At 40.5% G+C, this 24,547-nt stretch overlaps 1 protein-coding gene across 4 annotated transcripts in view; it reads left to right on the top strand.

Moving 5' to 3' along the window:
- NOL4 (nucleolar protein 4) overlaps nucleotides 1-24,547 on the top strand; it is a 203,645-nt gene that overhangs the window by 43,000 nt on the left and 136,098 nt on the right. For all 4 annotated transcript variants that reach the window (XM_068396614.1, XM_068396613.1, XM_068396611.1 and 1 more), the window contains exons 3-5: nucleotides 5,479-5,590; nucleotides 6,102-6,214; nucleotides 10,269-10,401. In XM_068396614.1, the coding sequence (XP_068252715.1) occupies nucleotides 5,479-5,590; nucleotides 6,102-6,214; nucleotides 10,269-10,401 (358 nt within the window). The remainder of the gene's footprint in view (nucleotides 1-5,478; nucleotides 5,591-6,101; nucleotides 6,215-10,268; nucleotides 10,402-24,547) is intronic.

The raw sequence follows: 24,547 nt of genomic DNA, 5'->3' as shown, positions 1-24,547 counted from the left end.
GTTCTGACACATTGTATCTTCCAGACTACACATACATCCTCCATGTTAATGCTTTAGGGGTTAATAGGTTCACTTGCAAAATTTCACTCCCTCTCCTCACACTTGTCTTTCCTGCTCTGCCATATGTGTCCTAAAATCTGCCTTTCAGTTTAGAGCTTGTTAATTTTCCAAGTAAAAGTGTAGCTCTGAAAGCGTCACAACATCCTGCACTTAAATAATCTGAACAGTGGAGACCATAAAGGAGACTTTGCCTGTTTTCTCTGCCTGCAGTGATGCAATAGGAATGCAATACGCTTCTGAGACAATTAGGGCACGCATCACTTTTAGCTCCAGTGTAAATCAAATGACATGCTCAGGTACTGGATTACTTGCCTGGTAGTAGTTGTGCTCTTCATGGGATCCAGTAAACAGCATGTAGGTTAATTATAGATCTGGAAGGCCTTTGTTGTTGGGCGATGTTTTGGATGGGTTGGTATATGTCAAATTCTATTATGTTGTAGACTTTTTTGTGAACGGTGAAATAAGATCATAAAAGTTTTGAGTCTGAAACCACTAGAGTCAACTCTGGTTTTATTTTCCTCTGAGTTCAGAGTTTAAATGAATTATGTGTAGGTGCATGTGGACTGTATTGTTAGGAAATGTTCTGCTTCTTATCCTGTGACTTCTGGGACTAAAACAAACCCAGTATGATTTTGGCACTCTTCGCTTAATGCTCCAGATGTCTAGTTTCTTCTTCACATATTTTTTTTCCCTTTACAATGAAAAAAGCATTCAACTGTAAGAGCTATACCCAGTGCACAATACCTAAACACCAATCTGCTAGAATCTGGTTATTTTGTAATTTGTCTGTGACACAGAATACATCCAGATACAAGATAATGCATTTCTACAGCAACAGAAGATATACCAATGTGCAATAAAACCACTAGTAAGAATAAGGAATCACATAAGGATACTTCTAAAGCATAATATTTGAAAAAAGTATACTTATAGTTTTTTTTAAAGCAATCCAAGTAATTCTAGCAATATGATAAATCAGCAGCGATTGTTCTTTGGTTGGTATAGGCATGTGCATGAGCAGTTTCTTGTAAGTCATGCTAAAAATATGCCAGTCTGCATTGTCAGTGTGTGGATGTAAATAATACAATATCCCCCACTGCAACTCACTTTTCTGGCTTTGCTTTTTCTTAAAATGTCTAAGTGTGCGGGTTTGGGTTTTTTGTGTGGAATTGCAATAAAACAGTATTCTTTTATTACAGCATGTCACTGAATGAGATGATCTGTCTATATTTTTTGTTAGCTCACGGCCTTGAGAAGAGAGCTAGGAGCAAGGCCACTGAAGGCAGTGAGAATACACAGCATCAGCGAGGACTGAGTCGTTATTGCTTTCTTTCATATAGAGGACAGAAAGAAATTTTCCTGATGAAGTCAGACCACTGTCTAAGATATTTCTGTATAGTTACTTAGAAAGTGTCATAGGCCTCCAGGTTGTGCTCAGAAATAATCACATGCAAGCCAGCTCCAGGTACTACATCAGTCCAACCCTGCTCACAAGCTGGTAAGCTCTGCTGAGGGGTGAAGTATAGGAGAACGTGTTCAGCCTTGTGCTAATTTGGTTAGAGAGCTTCCCGGCTACAGCTGGTGCTAAGCCAGGGGGTTTGGTGAGCAAGAGGCTATCTGCATCTTCTGAAGTAGGTGTGCCCCTCTTTAATGAGAAAGGCAAACAGGAGTCTGCACTGTTGGGGGCTTGAGATTTGGTGGTTGGTTTTTTTTTTGTAAGCTTTCTGGCACTGAAAATTGGGAAGAGCTTTTTGTGTATATTCAAGGAGCAAGCGTAAGGAAAGCTGTGGGTTATGTCCTCTACATATCTTTTTTAACATGTTACCTATTGTGTTATGCCAATTTATACAGGCTGAAGTCTTGGACTGTGATTGATTCAAATTACAAAGTAAACAGGGTAGGCCTTTGGTGGAAACTGGTATTATTTAGGGAAGGGCATCCTTAAAACTGTGTTGCAGTGGGAGGTTGGAGACATAAGCATCTGCTATGTGGAGAAATTTAGTTATAAAACCCAGTTCCCTTGTAGTCAGTGGAGCATACCTATGAAATCTGGGTCCTAGCTCACTTGCTTTTCAGGGAGGATTTTCATCTTGTTTGAGCAGAACTGGAATTTTGACAGAGATGCTTGATTAGAATAAATGGAGCATTCCTATCAAATGGAGGCAACTAATGAATCCATGGGTAAACTCCACTAATTTCGATACAGTGCTAAATGTGTTAAATGTTATGAGAGAGAGGTTGCTGCGTATGTGCACTTACCAATTTTCTTAGTGCTAAATTCTAGCTGATTTTAAGTTCTTTTTTTAGACTTCATAAAGCATGAGTATAACCAATGTTTTTATATTTAGAAAGGTAAATAAGCATCTGTTCTGTGGTATAAAAAACAGGAAAAATAATCTGAAAATATTTTTTTGGTAGGAACTCTCATTCAAAAGTGGCTTCATTTAGTGCCTTCATTTTCAGATAAATTGTTTCAGGCCCAGAGAAAATCTTTGCCAATTTTCATCACAGAACAAATTTTGCTTTTATACTAATCCCCTTCTCCTCTGCCAAAATAAGATTTCTGTTATATAAGAAAGCAACAACAATAAACAGCCTAAACAACAATACCATAAACAGGATAATATAATTTGCATTGTTATTTTACAATGCATCATTTCCTGTGTATTTCCTGTTGTGACTCATGTCACATCAACAAACACTAACGTGAACTCCACCAATTTTCCAAAGAATTGTCACTGATAAATTTGGTCCATGGAGTTTTAGGAAACGTAAGTTTCAACACAGGGTGGGTAGGTGACAAGCCATGGAGAAGAGTGTAAGAGAGTTATAACAGGCCATTCCTCCTCCTCTTAGCATCCTTTTGAGGAGCACGAGTGATTTGCACAGTATTTAATCCCATTTACATCCAAAGAATCATAGAATCATAGAATGGTTTGTGCTGGAAGGAACCTTTAAAGGCCATCTAATCCAAGCACCCTGCAGTGAGCAGGGACATCTTCAACTAGATCATAGAATCAGGTTGCTCAGAGCCCCATCCAACCTGACCTTGAACACTTCCAGGGATGGGGCATCTACCACCTCTCTGGGCAACCTGTTCCAGTGTTTCACCACCCTCATTGTAAAAAATTTCTTCCTTATATCTAGTCTAAATCTACCCTCTTTTAGTTTAAAAACATTACCCCTTGTCCTACTGCAACATACCCTGCTAAAAAGTTTGTCCCCATCTTTATTATAGGCCCCCTTTAAGTACTGAAAGGCTGCAATAAGGTCTCCCCAGAGCCTTCTCTTCTCCAGGCTGAACAGCCCCAACTCTCTCAGCCTGTCTTCATAGGAGAGGTGCTCCAGCCTTCTGATCATCTTTGTGGCCCTACTCTGGACTCGTTCCAACACCTCCATGTCCTTCTTACGTTGGGGGCCCCAGAGCTGGACGCAGTACTCCAGATGGGACCTCATGAGAGCAGAGTAGAGGGGGAGAATTACCTCCCTGGACCTGCTGGCCACTCTGCTTTTGATGCAGCCCGGGATACGGTTGGCTTTCTGGGCTGCTAGCGCACATTGCCGGCTCATGTCCAGCTTTTCATCCACCAGTACCGCCAAGTCCTTCTCTGCAGGGTTGCTCTCAATCCCTTCATCCCCCAGCCTGTATTGATACCAGGGGTTGCCCCGATCCAGGTGCAGGACCTTGCACTTAACCTTGTTGAATCTCATGAGGTTCACACAGGCCTGCTTCTCGAGCTTGTAAAGAAAGGCGTGTCGTCCTTTCTGTATTCACACTTTCATACATCCCACCTCCATCTTTCTGCACTTCCTAGAGACTTATATCAACACTTGATAGGAAATCAAATCCTGCTGTAGGTTTTACAGTAAGGGAATACAAGCAGATATCAGTTGACTCTTTTAGTCTCTTGCTGGGACTTTGTCTTTCTTTGGGGATTATCTCCATTTCAAGACAACCACCTTGGTTGGGAAAAGAAGGGCTATAGATTCCTTACAACACTTGCACTGTTTGGTGTATGTACCTAAACTTATATAACAAATCACAGAAAAGCCATGGCTTTTCCTGGCAATGTCTTGACAACATCCAAGTTTGGAGATTCTTCCACCCATCTGGTAAACCCGCTCCAGTGCACTGGCCTCCTAGTGTTTTTCCTGGTGTCCAGTTTGAATGTCCCAACCTGCAGTTAGTGACTGTTGTCCCTGGTTATACCCTCTGAAGAGTTTCTCTCCACAGTTTTTGTAACTCCCTTTCAGGCAGTGGCAGGCTGCAATTAGATCTCTCCCTGCCTCATAACCTACTCTTTGTCACATGAAACAAATCCAGCTCCCTTAACCACTTCTTGAAGTCACCTGCTTTAGGCTCCAGCTGCCATGGTGGTCTGCCACAGAGTCCCCTCCTGCTTCTCAGCAGCCTTCTTGAGCTGTGGAAGGCAAAGCCAGGCACATTATTCCAGCTACTCTCTTACCATCACCAAGTAGAGAGGGATAGTAACTTTTCTTGATCTGCTGGCCGTACATTTAATGTAGCCAGTATGAGATTTGCTTTATCTGTGATCAGAGAGTATGCTGTTGGCTCATTTTCAGCTTGGCACAAACCGTTACCTCCAGGTCCTTTTCAGCAAGACAAAAATGTCTATAAAGATAGATGCATCCTTGCGGAGGGGAGGGGGAATGCAATCTTTAAAAACAGCAGTAACTGCTTCCTCCTCTCCCCTTGCAAAAAAGGAAAAGAATCCCTCTGATGCTTCCTTGTGAGTATGTGGTTGGGAAGAATGATAATGTTGGAAGGAGGAAACAACCAAAATCTGTTGTTTCAAGGTGTCTCCAGGTAAAGCACAGTCTCTAAAATCAAGCAACTCCTAAATTCTGTAACTGTTAGTAAAAGCAACTTATTTGCCCTACTGTATTAAATCACAAGCTTTACAAGAATATTTTCACAAAACAGTCAAATACCAAGTTAAAATAGCAAGGAGACTGTCATTGCTGCTAATGCACTGAGTCCTGTATCTGTCTACATATTGTCACAATAAAAAAAATAGAGCACATAAGCCAAGCACTTTCTTTTTTTGGTATTGATTATAAGAAAAAGGTCGCTTTTCAACTTTTTCTAAAAACATCTCTCAGTTGGGATGCCTGTTATGTATCTTTTTGCTGAAAAGAAATTGAAAAAACTGTAAACAGAAAATGAAACCTCTTTTGATGTAAGTGAAATTTTGTTCACTATCAACTGTTATTAGCCATTAGATGACAAGCAGACTGGATAGATGTTTCTTGAAATCCTACATAGTTTGGAGAACATACTTTCGTTGTGCTTCCTGGCATTATAAGATAATATGCCTTATTTGGAAATGATCAATTCTGTTAAATCATGTTCAGTCAGCTTATATAACACCACCTATATTTTGTTATTCATTTCAGATTTCAGAGACCTATGCCTTCCTACCGAGAGAAGCGGTGACACGATTTCTAATGAGCTGCTCAGAGTGCCAGAAAAGAATGCATTTAAACCCAGATGGAGCAGATCATAAAGGTAGTTTTAGTGTCAAATAGTGGGATGTAAAGTCATTGTATTCCTGACACCCATTTATATTCTCCTAGCTTAAGTGAGGGTTCATAAAAATTTGGTAGACTGGAACAGTTCAGTAAGTCAAATCATCTTATTTACTTAAGCTGGAAGGTAGTGAATCTTCTGCTTTTGCTTAAGGATGGAGCGTAATACCATATGAACCGTCAATAGAAAGATGATTTTATCTGGAGGAAATAATTTATTTTGCTATGGAAATGTTGATATGGGGGCTTAAACATAAGGAATAGATAGGATGCGTGTGCTGTAGTCATTTAGGATCGAAGAACTCATCACTTTTCAGGGTTTGAACTTGATTTTCATTTTTCTTTGGGAGACTTCCATCTGTACAGCCTACAAGCCATTGAAAATGCCAAAGTTAGAACAGAATGACATAACTGTCTGACTTTGCCTGCAGAGTAGGCTGAAGTAGCCTCCACAATTAACATATAATGTATAATAAGTATTTTTATTGCAGATAATGGAAAAGCTCCAACTTTGGTGACCAGTATGATTGATTACAACATGCCAATTACTATGGCCTATATGAAACACATGAAGCTACAGCTACTAAATTCACAGCAAGATGAGGTAAAACCTGAAATCTTTTAAGTTTGTTTTTCTGTTCTCCTTTGTTCTTAGGTGCTTGTCTTTGTGGTAGCCAGGAAACTGAACTGAAGATGAATCTTGATCCTATCTTTATCATTTCATTGCTAAAATAGCGAGTCTGAAACCAAACCAAGGCTGTGTGCAAGTAATCAGATTGAGAGAAAATGTCATGACTTACCACCCTTCTGTGGTTGGGGCTAATATGCTGTACTGCTTCAAATTACCTGGAGGTTCCCTTTCACTGTATGGAGCAGTGAAAAGGTTAAGGGGGGCAGCATGTTCACCTGAGACTTAGTGCTGTGCTCAGCAGTGACTTTCGTTGTCTTCTTCTAGGAAGCAATACCATTAACAGCTGAAATGAATGCCATGGTGTTCTCAAGGTTAGCAGCCAGGGTGCAACACATTATAGTGAGATAGATGGAAGCCCTGGCAACATCAGTTACAATCTTTAAGGCAAAAAGCTTAATAAATAAGAGTAGGGGTTGCTTTTGAAACTTTGAATAAAAAGACAGAAAAAAAGAAAGAGAAGTAGTCTGAGAATCAAGCTTCTTCAGAGAAAATTGGAATTGAATTGCATTTATTTCTTCTCAAAAATTATTTTTGTGCTGTGATTTATTCAGAGTTTTTTTCAGATCTTAAGAAGTGCTTCATCAATTGGATGGCACCTACGAAATTATTTGTAATAAACTAATTTTGCTAGAAATGTGTTCATTTACTGTTTGAGCTGCCAAATATTTAGAAGCCCGGCAATGTGCCAGCCAAAAAGCAGTCCTGCATGCTGTGTCCTTCTGCCTGACTATGAGATTTTTTTTCAATAAAGAAAACCCTCAAAAACAACCTTAGCAGCTGGATTGTGTCAAAGACCCTGACTGACTCCTGGCTTCTGTGAAATCAGCCAGATTTGGTTTCATAATAAGTAGATAGGGGCTATTGGTAGAGATTTATGACTTATTGAACACCGCGTAGAATGGGGATTTCATCACTTTTCTAGAAATATCAGAATTCTTGTTTCTCTTTTGCCTTTTTTTTAATCGTGGAGGGTGTGGGGAGAGATCCCCAACTCTGAGTTTTTGATGCACAAATACAGCCTGGTCGTCTTTCCCTCATATTGAGTCTCCCCTCTGTGTGCTGCCCCTTTTCAGGAATCTGGCAGCAGGGTTTCAAGCAGCAGGAGAGAAGAGACTTTATCCCTTCAGTAGCCTTAGGAGTTAAAGGACTCTGGTTTTCCCACTTCTTCCCTTTGAGAATTACTCCTCCCACAACACGGATGCTGGATCAGGGTCACCTGCCACAGTGCTTCTACAGCCTGAATGTTTTGGTGTAGTCTTTCTGGTCTGATGACTGAAATTTTTGTTAAAACAGTTTTTCATCTAGATGAACCAGTGGCAACGATACGGTGGCAGCAGGAAGCACCATTGCTTGGTACCTCCCTACCCAGCTCAGTTTTGCAGCTCTAATGTTGCTGTGTATGAAATGTTTGCAGCACTGGATTTATGAAGAGTAATTTTTGGTATCTTTTGGTAATAATGTGTTTGCCAGGTCAGAGTGGGCACAAGGAAAGTTCTCAAGATAATTTTTACATCTTTTCTCAAAGCAGAGAGTTGCTAAGAATTTCTTTTTTTTTTCTTCGGGCTGTAAATTGTTGCACTGAGAACAAAATGGCAGTGAAAATGTTGTAGTACAAAGCAGGAAGATTTCTGGTGCATACATTCAAACTATCTCATGCACCTCAAAAACATGCTTGGGTTTGTAGGAAGGCTCTGTTTCCAAGGTTTCATCAATCATATCTGTTCTTGTGGAGGGGGTGGAATTGAGACAGGAGTAAACTTGGATCCCACAACTAGCTAGCACAGTGACTGAAAGCCTCCTAATTCTCTTATCCTCAATTCATCATTTTTAAGCTATGAAAGGGAAGAACAGGAGAACTCATCATTGTGTGGGAATTTACAGCTGTGCTGCAACTGGTACAAAATGCCAGTGGCTCCCAGCTCCTCTTCCCATGCCTGTGTGTCCACACCGATTCAGATAAATGGTTACACAGTTCGGGGAGTGAGGTGGAGATGTTCTTCAGAGTGCCTTAGGCAAACAGGCATCCCATGTGTGTGTTTTTATACCTATGCAAGCATTGGATAGCCAGAGCTCCCTTTCTGGGAGCCCACACAGATTGCCTAACCTGCGAATTGCAAAATGTAAGCTGCTGCTGCTTGCTGGTTCCTTCAGGAATCAATGAGGAATACTGCTGTGCCTTAACAGAGGCACAGCCTTCCAGAAGGTCTGGGGGAGTCTGTGTTCTGATCTTGCTCTTTGAGAAAGCAGTGTGTGTTTTCCCAAAACCTCAGAACCAGCTCGGAGTGAGCCTCAGTCCTGTCTGTATGGGTCAGGAGGCTAGTGGGCACCACATCCCATGGTTCTTGTGTGAGGGCAGTGTTTGGCTATTTGCTACTGCTGCTGTAACTGGGGTGCTCCCGCCTTATCTGGGCAGGTAGGCAGGTGCCCGACAGCGAAGCCCTCGCTCCTCCATTTCATTTTTTACAAAACTTTGGTAAGAAGGTATGTTTCTTTCATTACTTGTCATTGTCCTGGTGTGACAGTGCAGAACAGCATCACCTTGCGTGTTGTCCCACTCTCACTCTTGAATGGCGTTTGGCTGTATTTCCTCCCCGTTCAACAGGAGTGGTGACTGCAGGGAACTTCCCTTCCAAAAATGAGAGAAACACCCATTCAAGCTGGAAACATCACTGAGACCCGAGAGAGGAACTGGTTTAAGTGCAAAGTGCTCAAAAAGAAGAAAGCAGCTGTATTAGCATCTGTAGAAACCAGTTCACAACAAATACACAGTAAATCATATTCTAAAGATTGCTATTTTTCTAAGTCACTTCTGGTGAGCAACACAGAAAAAATAGTTAAAATCCTGTTAATCAAAGTTCTATTTTTATTTAAACAAATTAATATGTTAATTGGAAAAGTATTTTAAAATAATCTTTAGGGGATACAAAGTTATCTGCCTTCTTTTTCTGTATGTTCTTTAAATGGCTTTTCTTTGTAACGGAAGTAATTATCTCAGAAAAGTTGTTTCTGAAAATATATCACCATAGGTTTGTGTGTTGCCTCAGCAGCTTACAGAGCAAGACTTGTGGATGCTTAATTTTTAATCCATGAGTGCACACATGAACTTCAGTGGGACTGAAAAAACTAAAGTTAAACACATATGTGAACATTTGCTGGACTAGGTCCAAAACTGTTTTGCTTTTATGACTGATGACAAAATATTTGATCAGGACTTTTTCTTTTTGCCTTCTGCTATCATCTGTAGTAGAGACTCTGTAATTAGACTTGATGGATAAATCATATTGAAGATGTATGAGGTAGAATAAATTTGAACTGATTCTCATATGATTATATTACTTTGGTTTGCCATTTGAGCATGCTCAGGACTTTCATAAGATTTATCATTTTATTAGATGCTTCTTTAAGCATGGTTTGCCATTTGAGCATGCTCAGGACTTTCATAAGATTTATCATTTTATTAGATGCTTCTTTAAGCACAGTAGAAGTGTAAGGGTGACATCATGTCAAGGGAATTTGGTCGTGGAGTCTTATTAGGTCAAGTTGCCATTTGGAACTCTTACTGTGAGTGGTCATCATGGGGTTACCGACCTTGCTTGGGAAAAGTAAAGAATTGAGGCAGGGAATGTGGAGAGCTCTCCTCTACCAAATTTGAATAACAAGGACGTGGTATGGGGTCTCTAGTTACTAGCCCTCTCTTGCAAAATACTATGGAAACAGTTACGAGTGCGGTAATGGAGTATCTTCATAGTTGAACAAATTGCATTTGTCAGATTATCATATCACATAAACGCTGTGTTTTCCTTGCTCTTCTTTATGCACTCTGCTTGTTTGCTTATATACACAAAGATTTAGCTTGATTACACTCCATGCCAGGTGTGAGTGAAAGGAACAGGAATGTGTGACTGCATGTATAATGTGAATGGCGTACGATGTTTTCTGACATGTCTCTGAAACTTTCAATTTGCAGGATGAAAGTTCTATAGAAAGTGATGAGTTCGATATGAGTGACTCGACTAGGATGTCAGCTGTGAACTCTGACCTCAGCTCAAATCTGGAAGAGAGAATGCAAAGTCCTCAGAACCTCCAGGGCCAGCAGGATGGTAAGGCTCTCGTTTCATACAGAAAATGTGCTATCGCCTTGTCTTTTTCCCATTCTGTGCCTTCATTTAATACCTGCTGTGTCCTTTTCTTCATGGTGTGCTTCATTAGGTAATTTGAAATATATGTTCCCTATGTCTCAGCATGAAGAGGATGAGGTTGGGTTTTTTTTGCAGGTTAATTTATTTGTTGCTTAGGCGACAGGTGAGTGCTTAGACCACTATATGTTAAGTATTATTATTTCACTGTTTTTATATATGTAGTGTGACCATACACAGGCATAAAAGGAAATGAAAATCAAACCTTTCTGAGGCAACCCAAAAGGCTGAGAAAGTTGTTTTTACTGGTTGAAATGAAGGAGAGGGGTATGACAGAAGCACGGTTGTTTGAGAGCTAGGAATTGGGATGTGATATTCAAAAGAAAGGATGAAGATGACAAACTCCAATAGGAAAAAAGAGGTAAAAGAAGAGAAAATAGAATGAGCAGCATCGTAAATCTGAATGTTAATTATTTCTAGGTCAGTTACAACACAAAGCTAAGTTGTTGTTGAAAGAGATGGAAGTTTTACTTTGCATAGAAGATGCATAGTTTGTGTACTGTTTGATTTCAGCCCTTGTTACAGAATGAGTTAGATGGGCCTGGTTTGGAGTGAACTTTCTCCTTGGCTATGGAGCTCACGCAGAGCCTGTCCACTACAGACTGTGACAGTGGCTCATGGGTGACACCTGAATGTGCAACACCCAAAGTGCAGGTCTATTCTATCGCTATTAGAAACAACAGAATGGTATTCTGTGTTTGTTACTCTGTAATTTCCTCATCATGTGTGCCAATTCAGAAGAGCTTCTTATATTTCTCCTGGACAGTTAAGCTGGATTCTTTCCACTTTATGCATCGTGGTCAATTGCCATCTGGAAAGCTATTTGGGTGAGAATGGGCGTGCTGCATAGCAGCTGATAGGATCTGGTGATGAGTAGGTCCTTCTGCTGTGTTGCTTTCCGGACAAGTAAAGGAGGATGATGTCTATGATAATTTGGTAGGCCAGATTCTAACCACAGCTGCCTTTTGTCTGAATGTCCTCAAGCTATCATAAAATTTGTGCAACTTTTGACTTAATTTCTGTCTAGGTATGTTCACTAAAGGAGCAGTTCTGATGCACAAGATGTAGAGAAAGCCATTTCACTTTCCTGTTGAGGTTTGACTTTTCAGGGCTAATATATTATAATAGTACTGCTAAGTTAGAGTTTTCAGGGATACTTGGAAGGTGTCATTTTTATGTGTCTGGCTTTCAGTGCAAAACTGTGCTTTAGAGCTTACCTATATACTCAACCTGTTTCACATATATAGAGTGTTTCTTAATAGTAATTGTGTGCATGTATATGTCTGAAATAAAAATTACAGCTCAGTACAGTAACCTGTGAAGAAATGCCTGTCATACATGTCTTAATACCTGCCACAACCAGATTCATGTGCCACATCTAATCATATTAGAACATGAGTATGAATGATAAAATGCTGGAGATCTGTCACTTGCTATTTAAAGTGTATGGGAAATAAATGCACTGTGGTCTTTGAACTGCAGGTAGTGTGATCTTACAGAATTGTGTCAAATCTCTCAGCTTTCCTTTCCTTCCTCCCAGATGGTGCTTGCCCACCTTCCTAAGGCAATCCTATTTTTTGCTGCATCTTCTGGCTAAAGCATCTGCCGATAGATTTGAAATAGCAGCTCTTCCTGCTTCATGGTTTTCCTGTGCTAGCTGTTGTCAGGTAGCAAACCTGAGTGTGGCTAGTTATAGCAATAGTGCTTTTTCAGATATGGGAGAAGAGGCTGAAGGAGGAACTGAAAGACATTACAGATGGAGGGAAAAAGAGGAATGATAGGAGAGGGCAGGAGAAAAGAAGGTTAGAAGGAAGAAATGAACACAGGGATAAAGGAATGGAAGCAGGAATGGGAAGGAGGGAAGACAAAAGGAAACTTAAGTGAACTTAGTACAATCTCTTTTGCCATCACAGCCTTCACTGTAAAATTTTATGAATTTAATACTTAATTATAATGCACTCACACAAAAAATATCACCTAAACATGAATATGTCTAAAGTCTCAAACTATTTTATATGTCCACAAGAGTTTATGTCAGCTACCACATTCAGTCTACAGATAAAGACACTTGGCATTTGGCTCATCTGAAATGCCTTTGCTGCATTCTGGCAGGTGAAAACTTACTGCTGTGTAAGGTTGCCTGTGCACACATGTTTGGGAATGGTGTCTGTGGTGGAATGGGACAGCACATGTCCTTTGCTGCCACAAACATGCCTTCATTGGGAGAATGATTTGCTAATGGAAGTCATTAGGAAAACTGCTACCTAGGGTAGAATAGTGACAGCTCCAGCGTACCTAGAGGTGATGTGTTGTATCGCTGTGCTTACCTGGCTTTCCATATAAGGATGCATGAGAATATTTTGGGACATCTATCAGGTTTTTTCCATGCATTTGAACTGATTTGGTACTAGGATATAAACAGAGTCTGTGTACCCTAGAGGAATGCAATAGTGAGCTCAGCCACTCCACTCAGGGATAGATGGAGACATTCTTTCCAGTTCAGTTTATCAGAGCATAGTGGAATGCTGACACTATGCAAAAGGAATAAGATACTTTCATACCCTCTTTCCTTGGGGCTATACCTGGATTGTATTCAGATGGGCATTTGGCTTTGGGACTCCACCGCAGAGCTCACACTAGAAAATCTGACCTGAGGTTTCTCAATGTCTTCCAGTCTAGTACTCTGTGTTCTGTTTCTCGTGGTTAGGTCATTTGAACCTAAATACAATAAAGGCAAATATAAGAGCAACCCACCATATCAGCTGAAAGCAATAGACTTCTTCACTCAGAAATGTCATGGTAGGTAGGAAAATTTCTGGGAGGGAGGGCACAGAGAGGGAAGGTGTGTGTTTGCTCATAGTAGGTGGGTGCTGGTACTAAACAAAAGTCCTGGGCTCTGCAAATACAATGAGGCTTCATAAGATTCCTTGTATAAAGCGTATTAGGTTGAAAGTGAATAGGGAAATAAGGAAGAAATGAAAGTGGGGAGAGTTGGTGAATTGTATCCATAGTACTGAAGTTGTTACGATACTAGGAAGGACAGTTCCCACTTCAAATTAGCCTTTGTATGCTTTTAAATAACGGGGCCTTGAGTCACACCTGCTGGTGAATGGCTGAAAATAGCATCCTGAGCACCTGCAGGGCTGCTGCAACGATGGGGGTGGAGTTGGGAAAGAGCTGCTGCTCCTCTCTGGGGCGTTGGTAAAGTAAAGCAGCTCTAATTTGCAATCGGTTCATTCCCCAGCTGGGAATGGGGTAGGGCTATCTGGTTACCAGTGCCTCAGAGCTGCTTTCCCTAGCAGCCAGCTGGATAATAGGGCTGCAGATTGCTGGTGTGCTCCTTTCTCTTTTGCACCCTCTCTCCTTACTTGCCCCTATTTTCTTGCTTCCCTGTACATGCTACAGCTCCCTTGTCCTAAGCTGGTTCTTTGGAGTGAGCCTTGCATACCACTCATTTGTGGGCAAAGCTCCTACTCAAGAGCTGTCTTTAATTCTCCTTTCTCCTAATAACGCTCTAGGGTCTCTGATGTTGCTGGATCAGACCCTTTTGCCCTTGCCTCAGACTGCAGGCAGCAGGCAAGGTTTGCAAACTGAGTTGAAAATAAAGGCGCTTGTCTTTTTTTTTTAATTAGTGCTTCAACCCGTACAAAAATGATTTTTGTAGTGAAAACTGACCTCTAGATAGGGCTGTCAGAGGGGCAACAAGAGCTTCGACCCTGAAGGAAAATGGGACTCTTGTTGCCCTTGCCTGTAGCTAGAGCCGTGCGCAGAACAGCTGAGTGTGTTTGCTCCCTCGCTGTGGTGGTTCATTAGATACCAAGACATGAGAGAGGTGTAGGGGGATGCTCTGATTAGAGGAAATTAAGAACATGCACAACTCCAGAAGTAACAAGGGTTAGGTATAAATTTTATGTTGAAGTTTTTATTGGTTTTCATCATGCGAGCTATCAAAAATCAGGGATGAGACTATTTGGCTGTAAGTCAGTGCAAGATGCAGAATTCATTTATTTTCAGTATTTCTCACTGCGCTGAGGTACACCAAGACATATCAATGCTTTGTTTGGATTTGGGTGGAGGGACTATGTTCTCTTCAATCTAATTTTCAGAAAATGATAGTTACATGTTTGTACATATTTATATAGAACTCCCCCTGGCAAGCACTGTATGGAGGCTGTGCTTATAGCAGCTAGCTATGACAAAATATGTCACGATTCAACCTTCGACAGGGGTTATGTTATCATCTTAGATGTGGAGATTACTAATAAGCTTTTCCTGGTTGTATTTTTTTCAATTTATAGAAAATTGAGCAATAGTACTGTAATGCAATGGCGGACTATGCCTTCAAGTAGTTTGTGGTCATTTGGATGGTGCCAGTTCTCTTTCCCCGGCATGTTCAAGTTGCCAGGCTTTCCACAGTATAGATATAGGAGATGTGGTTGTTCACATTAACTATTCCCTTCACTCATTTGGTGTTTGTGGTAGATATAAGTATTGGAGTCAGTCATCTAAATACCTGTTTTCTGCATCAAAGCTATAATCTTTACTCAACAGCTTCACCTGAAACAAGTAACATCAGCTGATTAAGTTGTCAAAACTGTGTGTCTGTGCAAGGGTGCAGAGTTTGCTGTACCCATGCTTGCCGCTGGTTTGTTTTCTCTGAACTGAGTCCAAGCCAAGTGTTTAATCCATCTTCCTATTCTCAACTGGTTGTATTGTCATACTTCTTTCTGCTTTTGTCTTTATTCCACTAAAACCTGGACTCCCCATCTTAAAATACCAACGTTTCTTTTTCCACAAAGTAATTTAAGTGAGATATATAGGTTCAAACACCAACTGCAGGCCAAAGTGAAGACAGATTGGTGAAGGAGCATATTGGAGTAAATCATCTCTGTTGTTGCCTATGTTTTGGCCTTGCTCTTGATGTTGAGTAAAGCGAGTGGTAACAAAGCCAAGATGAGAGCAGATGATTCCCAGCACTAAACCCATGGCAACCTTTTTGCTGCTAATTAAGAATTTTCAGTGGAAATGTTATTTTACATTAATTTACAAAATTAATTTACAAAATTAATTTACATTAATGGGTATTGTGCCTTTAATTTCCATTCAAGCACTGAAACGTTTTACAAATATTCTTCTTTTGTATGAGTCCACTTGACTTCAGTAGAGGCCCACTAAAGATTAGCTAAAATGTTTGCACAGTTTGGGCATCTTTTACTTAAAAGATTAACTTCTTTAGGCTTCAAAACAAAGTACCTGACATTTCTGTGGTATATGGGATGGAGTGAAATTACCACATGAAGTCATAAAGCTTTTATAACATATTAAAAAGAAAATAAAAAGCAGCCTGTCTGCATGCAGTTTTCCTACATGCAACCTCATACACTTTTAGAAAGCATTTTCATTTTGGGGATTTTCCGTGGCTTGACTGGTTTTGTTTGCTATTTGTAGATCCATACTAACACAGCTATAATGCTATAAAAGTTGCTTATTATGCTTATACATTATACAAGACATTGGACAAGAAAAGTTAATAAGCATTTTACTCTAAAGCAAAAGGTAATTTTTGCTTAATAGTGGGGGTTTGGGCTGATTAAGAACGAAAGAGGCAGTACTGTTAGCTTATAAAGGGTATAGAAAAACAATTGCTACTTTACTTTTTTTTTCGTGAAATGGCAGACCATTTAAAATTACATTTGAGCTAGAGGCAGAAGAGATGACTGAATTTTGTGATATATTCAGACCTTTCAGACTTGCTCAAGCCAGTGAAACTTGCAACATTTTGGGCAATAATCTCACTTCTTAGGATGAAACAATAAATGCTATTCTTCTGAAAGAGATCTAAGATACCTGCCTGTCTCATGGCAGTGGAACAGAAGAGAGGAGTACAGTAACATCCAGGCAATGATAGCAATACTGTACCTTATGCATAGTCTTTTGTGATCTTGCTGTAATTTCCCTGAAGAGGAAAGCCCACCTGTATGAACAGGTTTTACCTTTCGCCTATTCTGGGAGATAGACCAGAGGCAGCAGAGGCTGAATGAGGGCAACAACCGCGTCCCAAAGATGAGGGCTGAGGCAAGCTTGCAAGGGAGAATGAGGAAGGTCTCTGCTTCAGCTGCACGGCAATCTGTTCTGAGGATAAGCAAAGGTCTGTCTGCAGCTGTCGATCTGCCACCTTTTGCAAGCACCAGCTTCATTACTGAGTAAAGCAAAAGAGCACAGTCACATATGCATGTTTCTGAGTAAGTCTATGGGCTGTGCTGAAGTGTCATCTTACACATGTCAAAATCACAAAGGTTTCTTTAGACAGGGGTTTAGTTATAATATATTGGTCTATGTGAGAAAATTAATATCATTTTCACCTAAGCAGACTTAAAGCAGACCTGAGAACCTGCCATATAGTACTAGTATTATTTTGCTTCAGTGGAGCTATGCCAGGGGTGATTTGGCCCATCAGATTTGCTTTGATGTAATATTATTTGCGCAAGCCAATACATTTAAGAAAGAGGAAAGAAGTACTGAAACAAGAACTGAAAGCCAGACAATTGTGGAAATCTAGTTCCACTGGTGTTTTAGTGTCTTCTTTAGAGGTGGTACCCTATCAGTGCAAACGGCACTACAGGTGACACTGTAATGACTCTTGAGCAGTGTTATGATGTCAGTGATAATGCACTGTACTAAGTCTGGACAAGAGCTGGAAATGTTGGTGCAGCTGCATTAGAAACTTTCAGTCCTTAACATCGTTAAGGAGAGCTGGGTGCAATTTTCAGCAAATCAAGTATTTTAATGTACTGGCTACTGATGAGGCGGCTGGTATGTGCATTGTCATCAGAATACTGAGCTGACATATGAGGCACTTCTATTGTACGGTAGATGAAAATCTTCCTTTATCTCTCTATACGACTCAAATTTGGTAAGAATTAAGCATCAGTGTCTCTCCATGGAGAGCACTCCTGCCTTCCTCCAGATTAATGCCCGTAAGGGAAGGCATGGCTGAGACCAGAACTTCACTAACTCAGTGGACCTGCCTAATCAGACAAGGGTCTCAAACCAGGATTTGGACATGACCACCCCTCTCAGGGAAGCGTAGCGAGTGGAGTACTTTTACAGTTGACTCCATTCATGTGTAGAGTTGCTGTATTTTCATTTGGTAGTTGCAAGTATCTTGTGAGTTGGCTGAGCTGAATGTCTCCCCTCTGCTCCATTTTACGTGTGTGTCTTCTCTCATCTTTTTATAACTTGTGTTCTTTTTTTGACATCTCTTTGTTTTTTATCTTAGACTATAATTTGCTTTAGAGACTAAAATGTTATTAAACATGAATTATGCATTGAGCAGACTCTCCGCTATAGTCTGACTGGTCTGTTGCAACCAGGAACAATCCCATTTCCCGCAGTACCCTCCCAGCTGCACAACTGTCACTTTCTATTACGCTTGCCTTGAACAATTGAGTGTGGCTTGTAATGACAATAATTGCCTCAAAATTATTTGTCATGTTTGCCTTGTTAGCAACAAACTACTAACTGTTGGTTACAATCAAGTTCTCAGCTATTACTCCATAATTACATCAGGGAATACTTGCAGGCAATAATAGCTGAGAAATTAGAATTATCTTTTCATGAGTAATGCTAAAATGCTTGCAGACCATTCACTCTATTCGCAGCCATTCTTTTTTACACCAGCAAGCTAGTGTAAGTGAAGCCTATCTCTGTGTAAAAGGCTAGCCACAGACCTGTGTCCTTCTGCACCTTCAAAACAGGTCTGCAGGTTGCATTGGTGTCGTACAGGTCCCCTATCAATAGATATTTCACTTTGGAAATAATACTAACTAACCAAGCTCTCTCTTCCTTGTGCAGGTACTGAAGGGACCCAATTTGCTTTTGATTTCAATATGCAAGCCCTTGTACCTAAGCTTAGCAGCATTTCTGAAAGTGTTGGTTTAGGTTTGGTTGATTTTCTTTGGTTTTTTTCCCTTAGCGTCTCTCAGGTTTCCCCCCCCATTTCTCTGTAACATCAAAATTAAGGAGGGGCATTCTAGTATAGGATTTAGTTTTGCTTTCCAGTACAGTCATTTTACCCAGTTTATCCTTTCATATGTACCAGTGGACTTTAGCAGGGGCTACGTGCACAGATTGCTTAATTTAATTTGATCTACTTCCTTACAGTATAGGTAGAGTTTGTTTCATAACTACTGTTAAAATGCATGCTAGGCATTGGCTCCCTTTTTTTTTTCTATTACATTTAATATAGAATAATATAATAGAGGGTTTTTATTTCAGTAAAAGGAATGTAAAACAATGTGCTTTAAAGAAAATTAAATTTAGCCATTAGTTCTTCACTGTGTTATATTTTAATTAAGGAAGCTATTAATTTTTTTTTTTCTGAACAGGAAATTCCCTGGAGACACTGGGCAGTCTTGTGAAAGATACTTTTTAATGGAAATTTCTTTAAAGTGTTTCTTGTTTGATAAAATATTTGTAATGCTGAATGTGTAAAATTAGTAGTCATTTTTTAACCGAATGCAAATACTTTGGTTACAAAAAGAGTAGTACTTTTTCAGCACTATAGAGTTTTGTAATATTTAACACATAGGAAGTGGTTATATATATTTTCCTGAGATCTGTGAAGCGTTGTTTTCAAATAATTGATTTAATGTTGCCAAATAGTGACCATATTTGTTATTCTGAGGCAGAGGGATGTGCTATAATAACAGGATGGAAGAAATTATATACTCATTCTGAAAGGTTCAGGATAGGCTGAACTCCAGTGGTGTCCTCCAAGTATTTGTGAATGCTGATAGCCTGATTATTGTGAGAAAGATGGAAGTGATGGTTTGCAGATTGACTGGAGACAGAAAGGTACAAGAACGATTACATTTAGCATCAACACAGATTAAAATACAGTCCAGCCCTTTTACAAGTTTATTTAACACTTGGTGACTGGTTTACAGGTTACTGGGAGATGTGTGAGGCTCAAGCAGTCTCTCCACTGCTGCATGCCAGGTGGGCACTGACCAGTGCTGGTCGCTGAAGGAGCACCCTTCCAGACAGGCAGACAGACTTTATTAGCTACTCAAACCCACTCTGGGAAATGATGTGGAGGAGCACACTCTATTTATTTAGCTGCCTTTGTGAGCTGTACTCTCTGTGATGCTGAGAAACCAATCCAGAACCTCAATTATAAGGGTTGGCATTACCATTAGAATAAATTCAGATAAAAGCTAACATAAATGAAGAATCCAAATTTATATGAAGAGAAGTTGATGCCTTAGGCCAGCTCCAAGAAGCTTTACTTCATTTCCATTGGATAACACCTCATTAGTGTATTAGTCTTGCAGCTGGAATGTGGTTTTCCAGCAGAAATATTGCCCTGAGATCTCTACTGCAGAAGTTCCTGGTTATGGAGATATTTCCATCTGTGTATCTTAAGTCCTTCCTCAGAGCTTCAGTTTCATTTCAGAGCTTTTACAAGCCTGCTTTCTTGTGAAATGAATCAAGGAGTTAGCTTAATGCATCTCCGAGAGAACTAGTGAATGCTTCTACTGAACTTCTAGCAGTGCTGATGTCCCACGTGCTGTACTGGGTAGAGTTGTTCCCTAAGCAGAAGGTGGAGTGATCCTCATTAATAACCATCCCAGATCCTTGCTATGAATGAACGGTTAAACTTGTGTAAAATGAATAATTACTTCTGACTGAAAGGTGGAGTTCAAACCACTGTGTTTAGCTTTTTGTACTCTGAAACCTGGATTTCACATAAGCATAGACATTGGCAAGGAGGTTTAAATGAGATCGTAAACAAGAATAAAGCATGTGGTTCACTGGCAGCTTTTAAATAAGGCAACAGTAATGGGTGCTTTGGGGCAATAATTGATTAGAAAATTTGATTCTGTGATTTGAGAAACACTGTGACAAAACCATGATATCAACAGACTAGTCTAAATTCTTAGAAGTGATAATTGCTATTACTGTTTTGATGGGAAAAAAAAATCAGGAGATACAGACAGGGAATAGTTTTTTTCCCTCTGCAGAGAAAACAAAATAGAGAGATGACATTTCAGTTACACAAAGTTACTGTTCCAAGAAGAACAAAAATATGAAGTGTACTAAAATTTTAATGACTTAATTGGCAAAGACATGCAATGGGTTTGTTATGTCACACTGTTTAAGTGTCTCTTAGATGGTTATTCTGAAGAGAACTGATGCTGCAGTCTGTCAAAGAGAGGATTAAGAGACAGAACTACAAGGTGTGGGAACTCTTGATGTGAATTACCTGCAATGGGAGAAATAGGCCCTCTTTGAGAGGAGGTGGCACAAATGGTGAGAGCAGCCAGGTGGCCTGGAGAGGCAGAAAGTAAATGGCAGCACCCAGTGCTGTCAAATCTCTTTTAAGCTGCCTCCTTGTATGTGTATGAAGAATCGATAAATAATCTTTGGATAGTTTGTAGGTCTGTATACATCTTCTTTACTGATGTATACATCAGTATGTAGAAGTGAAGAAATGCTAGAATTGCATGAAGAATGCATGAAGAAAGCTAGGATTTCTGTCTGTCGAAAAGCAATTGATAACTTTTTAAAAATATCCCTCTTAGTTAACTGTCCAAGGACCATATTTTTATCACAGATTTCAAAGAACTTTGACTTCTAGTGGCTTGGCTTTTGGAAATTGTATCCAGCATGATCATGTCTTAAGGGTCTTTTCCAAACTAAATGATTCTGTGATTCTATGTCCAAAATATATGAGTGCAATTAAAACCTTACTAAAATAAGCAATGAGAATTTCTAAAACTCCAGTGGAGGCAAGGTTTCACCCTTCATGTTTTCATAATAGGTTCTGGGCAGGGAACTGATCCTGAAATAGTTAATGTGGATGCTGAAATTGCTACTGGTTCTTTAATAAAACCATCAGTGCAGTTTATGCAGAGATGATAAGCTTTAATTCAGTGAGTTAGCCAAGCTCTGTCTGTGTTCTTGTATCTTCCTTTCTTTCTGCTACATTTCTGCAATTCTGTACTAGTTATGTGTGCTTTCTAGGAACTGTGCATCTTAGATTTCTGGATCCTGTACATCTGTAGTCACAGACTTGCAGTTGCACATATTGTTATATCTCCTGCAAATATGCCATATTTTAATTAAAAGCGTGGATGTTGTAAAGCCTGTTAGCAAGGACAGATATTTTTCTGTTCTCTGAATCAGCTGCTCAGCAGTGTGCTTCCTTTCACTCCTTGGGAAAAAAGGGTCTAAAATGATTGCCTACTCAAGGAAATGGGGAAGTGGTGGTGACACCATTAAAAGGCATGTGTTCCAGGTGGATTTTGAAGAGTACGATGACAGCCTGGCCAAGTTGCCCACGGTAATTTAAGAAAGAGGGTTCTGTGGCGATCCTTGAACTTAATTCTCTCTGTTGTCATTATAAAGTGTTGATTTCAATAGAAGCTTACTTAAACACAGCTTTGCAAAAGAGAGGCTGGACATGGTAAACCGATTATTTTTTCTCAGAAATAATTCTTCACCACCTAGGGAACCCCGTACACTCTGAGCCATGCAGCCTTTTACAGGCAGCTCCGACACCACCGTGGCCACGCAGAAGAACAGGTTCTTTTCAGAAGAGCTTCTACTGCATGGATAATTTACTTGGGTGGGTAGTGGTAGCCTACTAATCTTTTCTGTTTCTTTGACCTCCTTCCAGTGTACTGCCTGCTTTTGAGTAGTCCAGCTGGTAGTCTGTGGGGCAGTTCTGTTCAATCCATGGATTTTTATTTAGGATGGCTTCGATGCCTTCTAGGGCATCTGCTGGTTGTGTAGATGCTTGGTATGAGCCTCTGTGAGTAGAAGAGAATGCTGTGATATGGCTTCAGGGAGGAGGACAACAGGGGTGTCCCAAATCTGGCATGTGGCCCACCAATCTAGCATACTGTAATAGAACAAAAGCCCATTACTTCTTAGCTGAAGTAGGCTGTAGGACCTTGTGTCACCTGGGTATGAACCGACTGGCTAGTAAGACCCCAAACCTAACTGATCACTGAATCACAGAATCACAGAATGGTTAGGGTTGGAAGGGACCTCTGGAGATCATCTAGTCCAAGCCCCTGCCAAAGCAGGTTGACCTAGAGCTTGTTGCACAGGGTCGCGTCCAGGCGGGTTTTGAATATCTCCAGAGAAGGAGACTCCACAACCTCCCTGGGCAGCCTGTTCCAGTGCTCTGCCACCCTCAAGGTAAAGAAGTTCCTCCTCATATTCAGATGGAACTTCCCATGTTTCAGCTTGTGCTCATTGCCCCTTGTCCTGTCACTGGACACCACTGAGAAGAGTGTGGCCCCCTCCTCTTGCCACCCACCCCTAAGGTATTTGTAAGTGTTGATAAGATCCCCTCTCAGTCTTCTCTTCTCCAAGCTGAACAGACCCAGCTCTCTCAGCCTCTCCTCATAAGAGAGATGCTCCAGTCCTCTGACCATCTTTGTAGCCCTTTGCTGGACTCTCTCCAGTAATCCCTTATCTTTCTTGAACTGGGGGGCCCAGAACTGGACACAGGACTCCAGATGTGGCCTCACCAGGGCTGTGTAGAGGGGCAGGATAACCTCCCTTGACTTGTTGGCCGCACTCTTCCTAATGCACCCCAGGATACCATTGGCCTTCCTGGCCACAAGGGCACATTGCTGGCTCATGGTGAACTTGTTGTCCACCAGAACACCCAGGTCCTTCTCTGCAGAGCTGCTCTTCAGTAGATCAGCCCCCAACGTGTAGTGGTGCATGGGGTTATTCCTCCCAAGGTGCAGGACTCTACACTTGCCTTTGTTGAACTTCCTGAGGTTCCTCTCTACCCAGCTCTCCAGCCTGTCCAGGTCTCACTGAATGGCAGCACAGCCTTCTGGTGTATCAGCCACCCCTCCCAGTTTTGTGTCATCAGCAAATTTGCTGAGTGTACACTCTGTTCCTTCATCCAGGTCATTGATGAATAACAGCAGGTACACATGTATGATGGAGACAGCAGGTGTTAGCCGTACCAATATCTGTTTTTTTTTTCTTTGTATACAGATAGAAGGGAAATAGCTATTTGTTCTTTAAGCTGTTCCTGCCCTAAAGAATTAGTTTCTCTGAATAATAATGTGTTTCTTTAAAGATATTTCTGTCTTGTGGGTCAGGAAGAAATATAGTCTCCCATGCTGTCTGACTACCTCTTGGGAATACTGCAATTAGCTACACTCTGAACCTGAAAGAAAGAATGAGGAGAAAACCACTCTCCTATCTCCTCCATTATTCCTGTTCAGAGTGGAAACTGTCCCTGTTTAGCACCCTTCAAGGCAGGAAAATTTTACTTGTTCTGCTTTCCTATGTGAGTATGTGGTGGATGCCTTACCATTTGTTTCTTCCTGGCCGTACACACAAATGTGAACAGAAATCAGTTCTGAGGAAAAATCCAGAGAGTAGAGGGTTAGGAAGGCTGCTTAGGGAGTAGCAGAGATAGAGCTTGCCAGTTTGACAAGGTTATTTTTCCAACAGCACTTATTAAAAATAAAGTTAGCATTGAGTTGTATGTTGGCCCTGTTGTATATTTCATTAAACAATATGGAACAAGCACAAAGCTAATTCAAGTGTGCACAGAAGTATCTATTACCATGAACAGATTTTCTGTTTGTATGTTTTATAGCCATATTTATAAATCTGTATTTCTCTTATCGCATATAAATCTCTTTCTGTAGTCATCTGTTTCTAAGTAAAGTGAAAAGATCACTGAAGAGAGGTAGAGCTTTATGGCACGGGAATCTGTTATTAAGCAGATGATACATTTTCCTGTGTGCTAATTAGAGACTATCTCAGAGCGTTCATAAATACCGTGGGCCTGAATTTCTAAAGTGGCAATTCCGTGAAGTCTAAATCTAACCAGAGCAGTATATATTCCAATACCTCTTGAAGCTCCAAGGCAAAAATGTTTGCATCTCTTGCTTTCTTGTTTTAGTATGGGTGGAAAAGGTTTTGTTTGAATGTGTTTCAAACAAATCACAAAGTGTGTGCCATCTCAGCCAGCCTGTGTTTTCCAGTTACATACAAGCAACAG

Source organism: Nyctibius grandis, chromosome 3 (assembly GCF_013368605.1).
Source record: "Nyctibius grandis isolate bNycGra1 chromosome 3, bNycGra1.pri, whole genome shotgun sequence".
NCBI lineage: Eukaryota > Metazoa > Chordata > Aves > Nyctibiiformes > Nyctibiidae > Nyctibius > Nyctibius grandis.
Note: the sequence above shows the minus strand (reverse complement) of the source record. Positions and strands in the feature narration are given on the sequence as shown.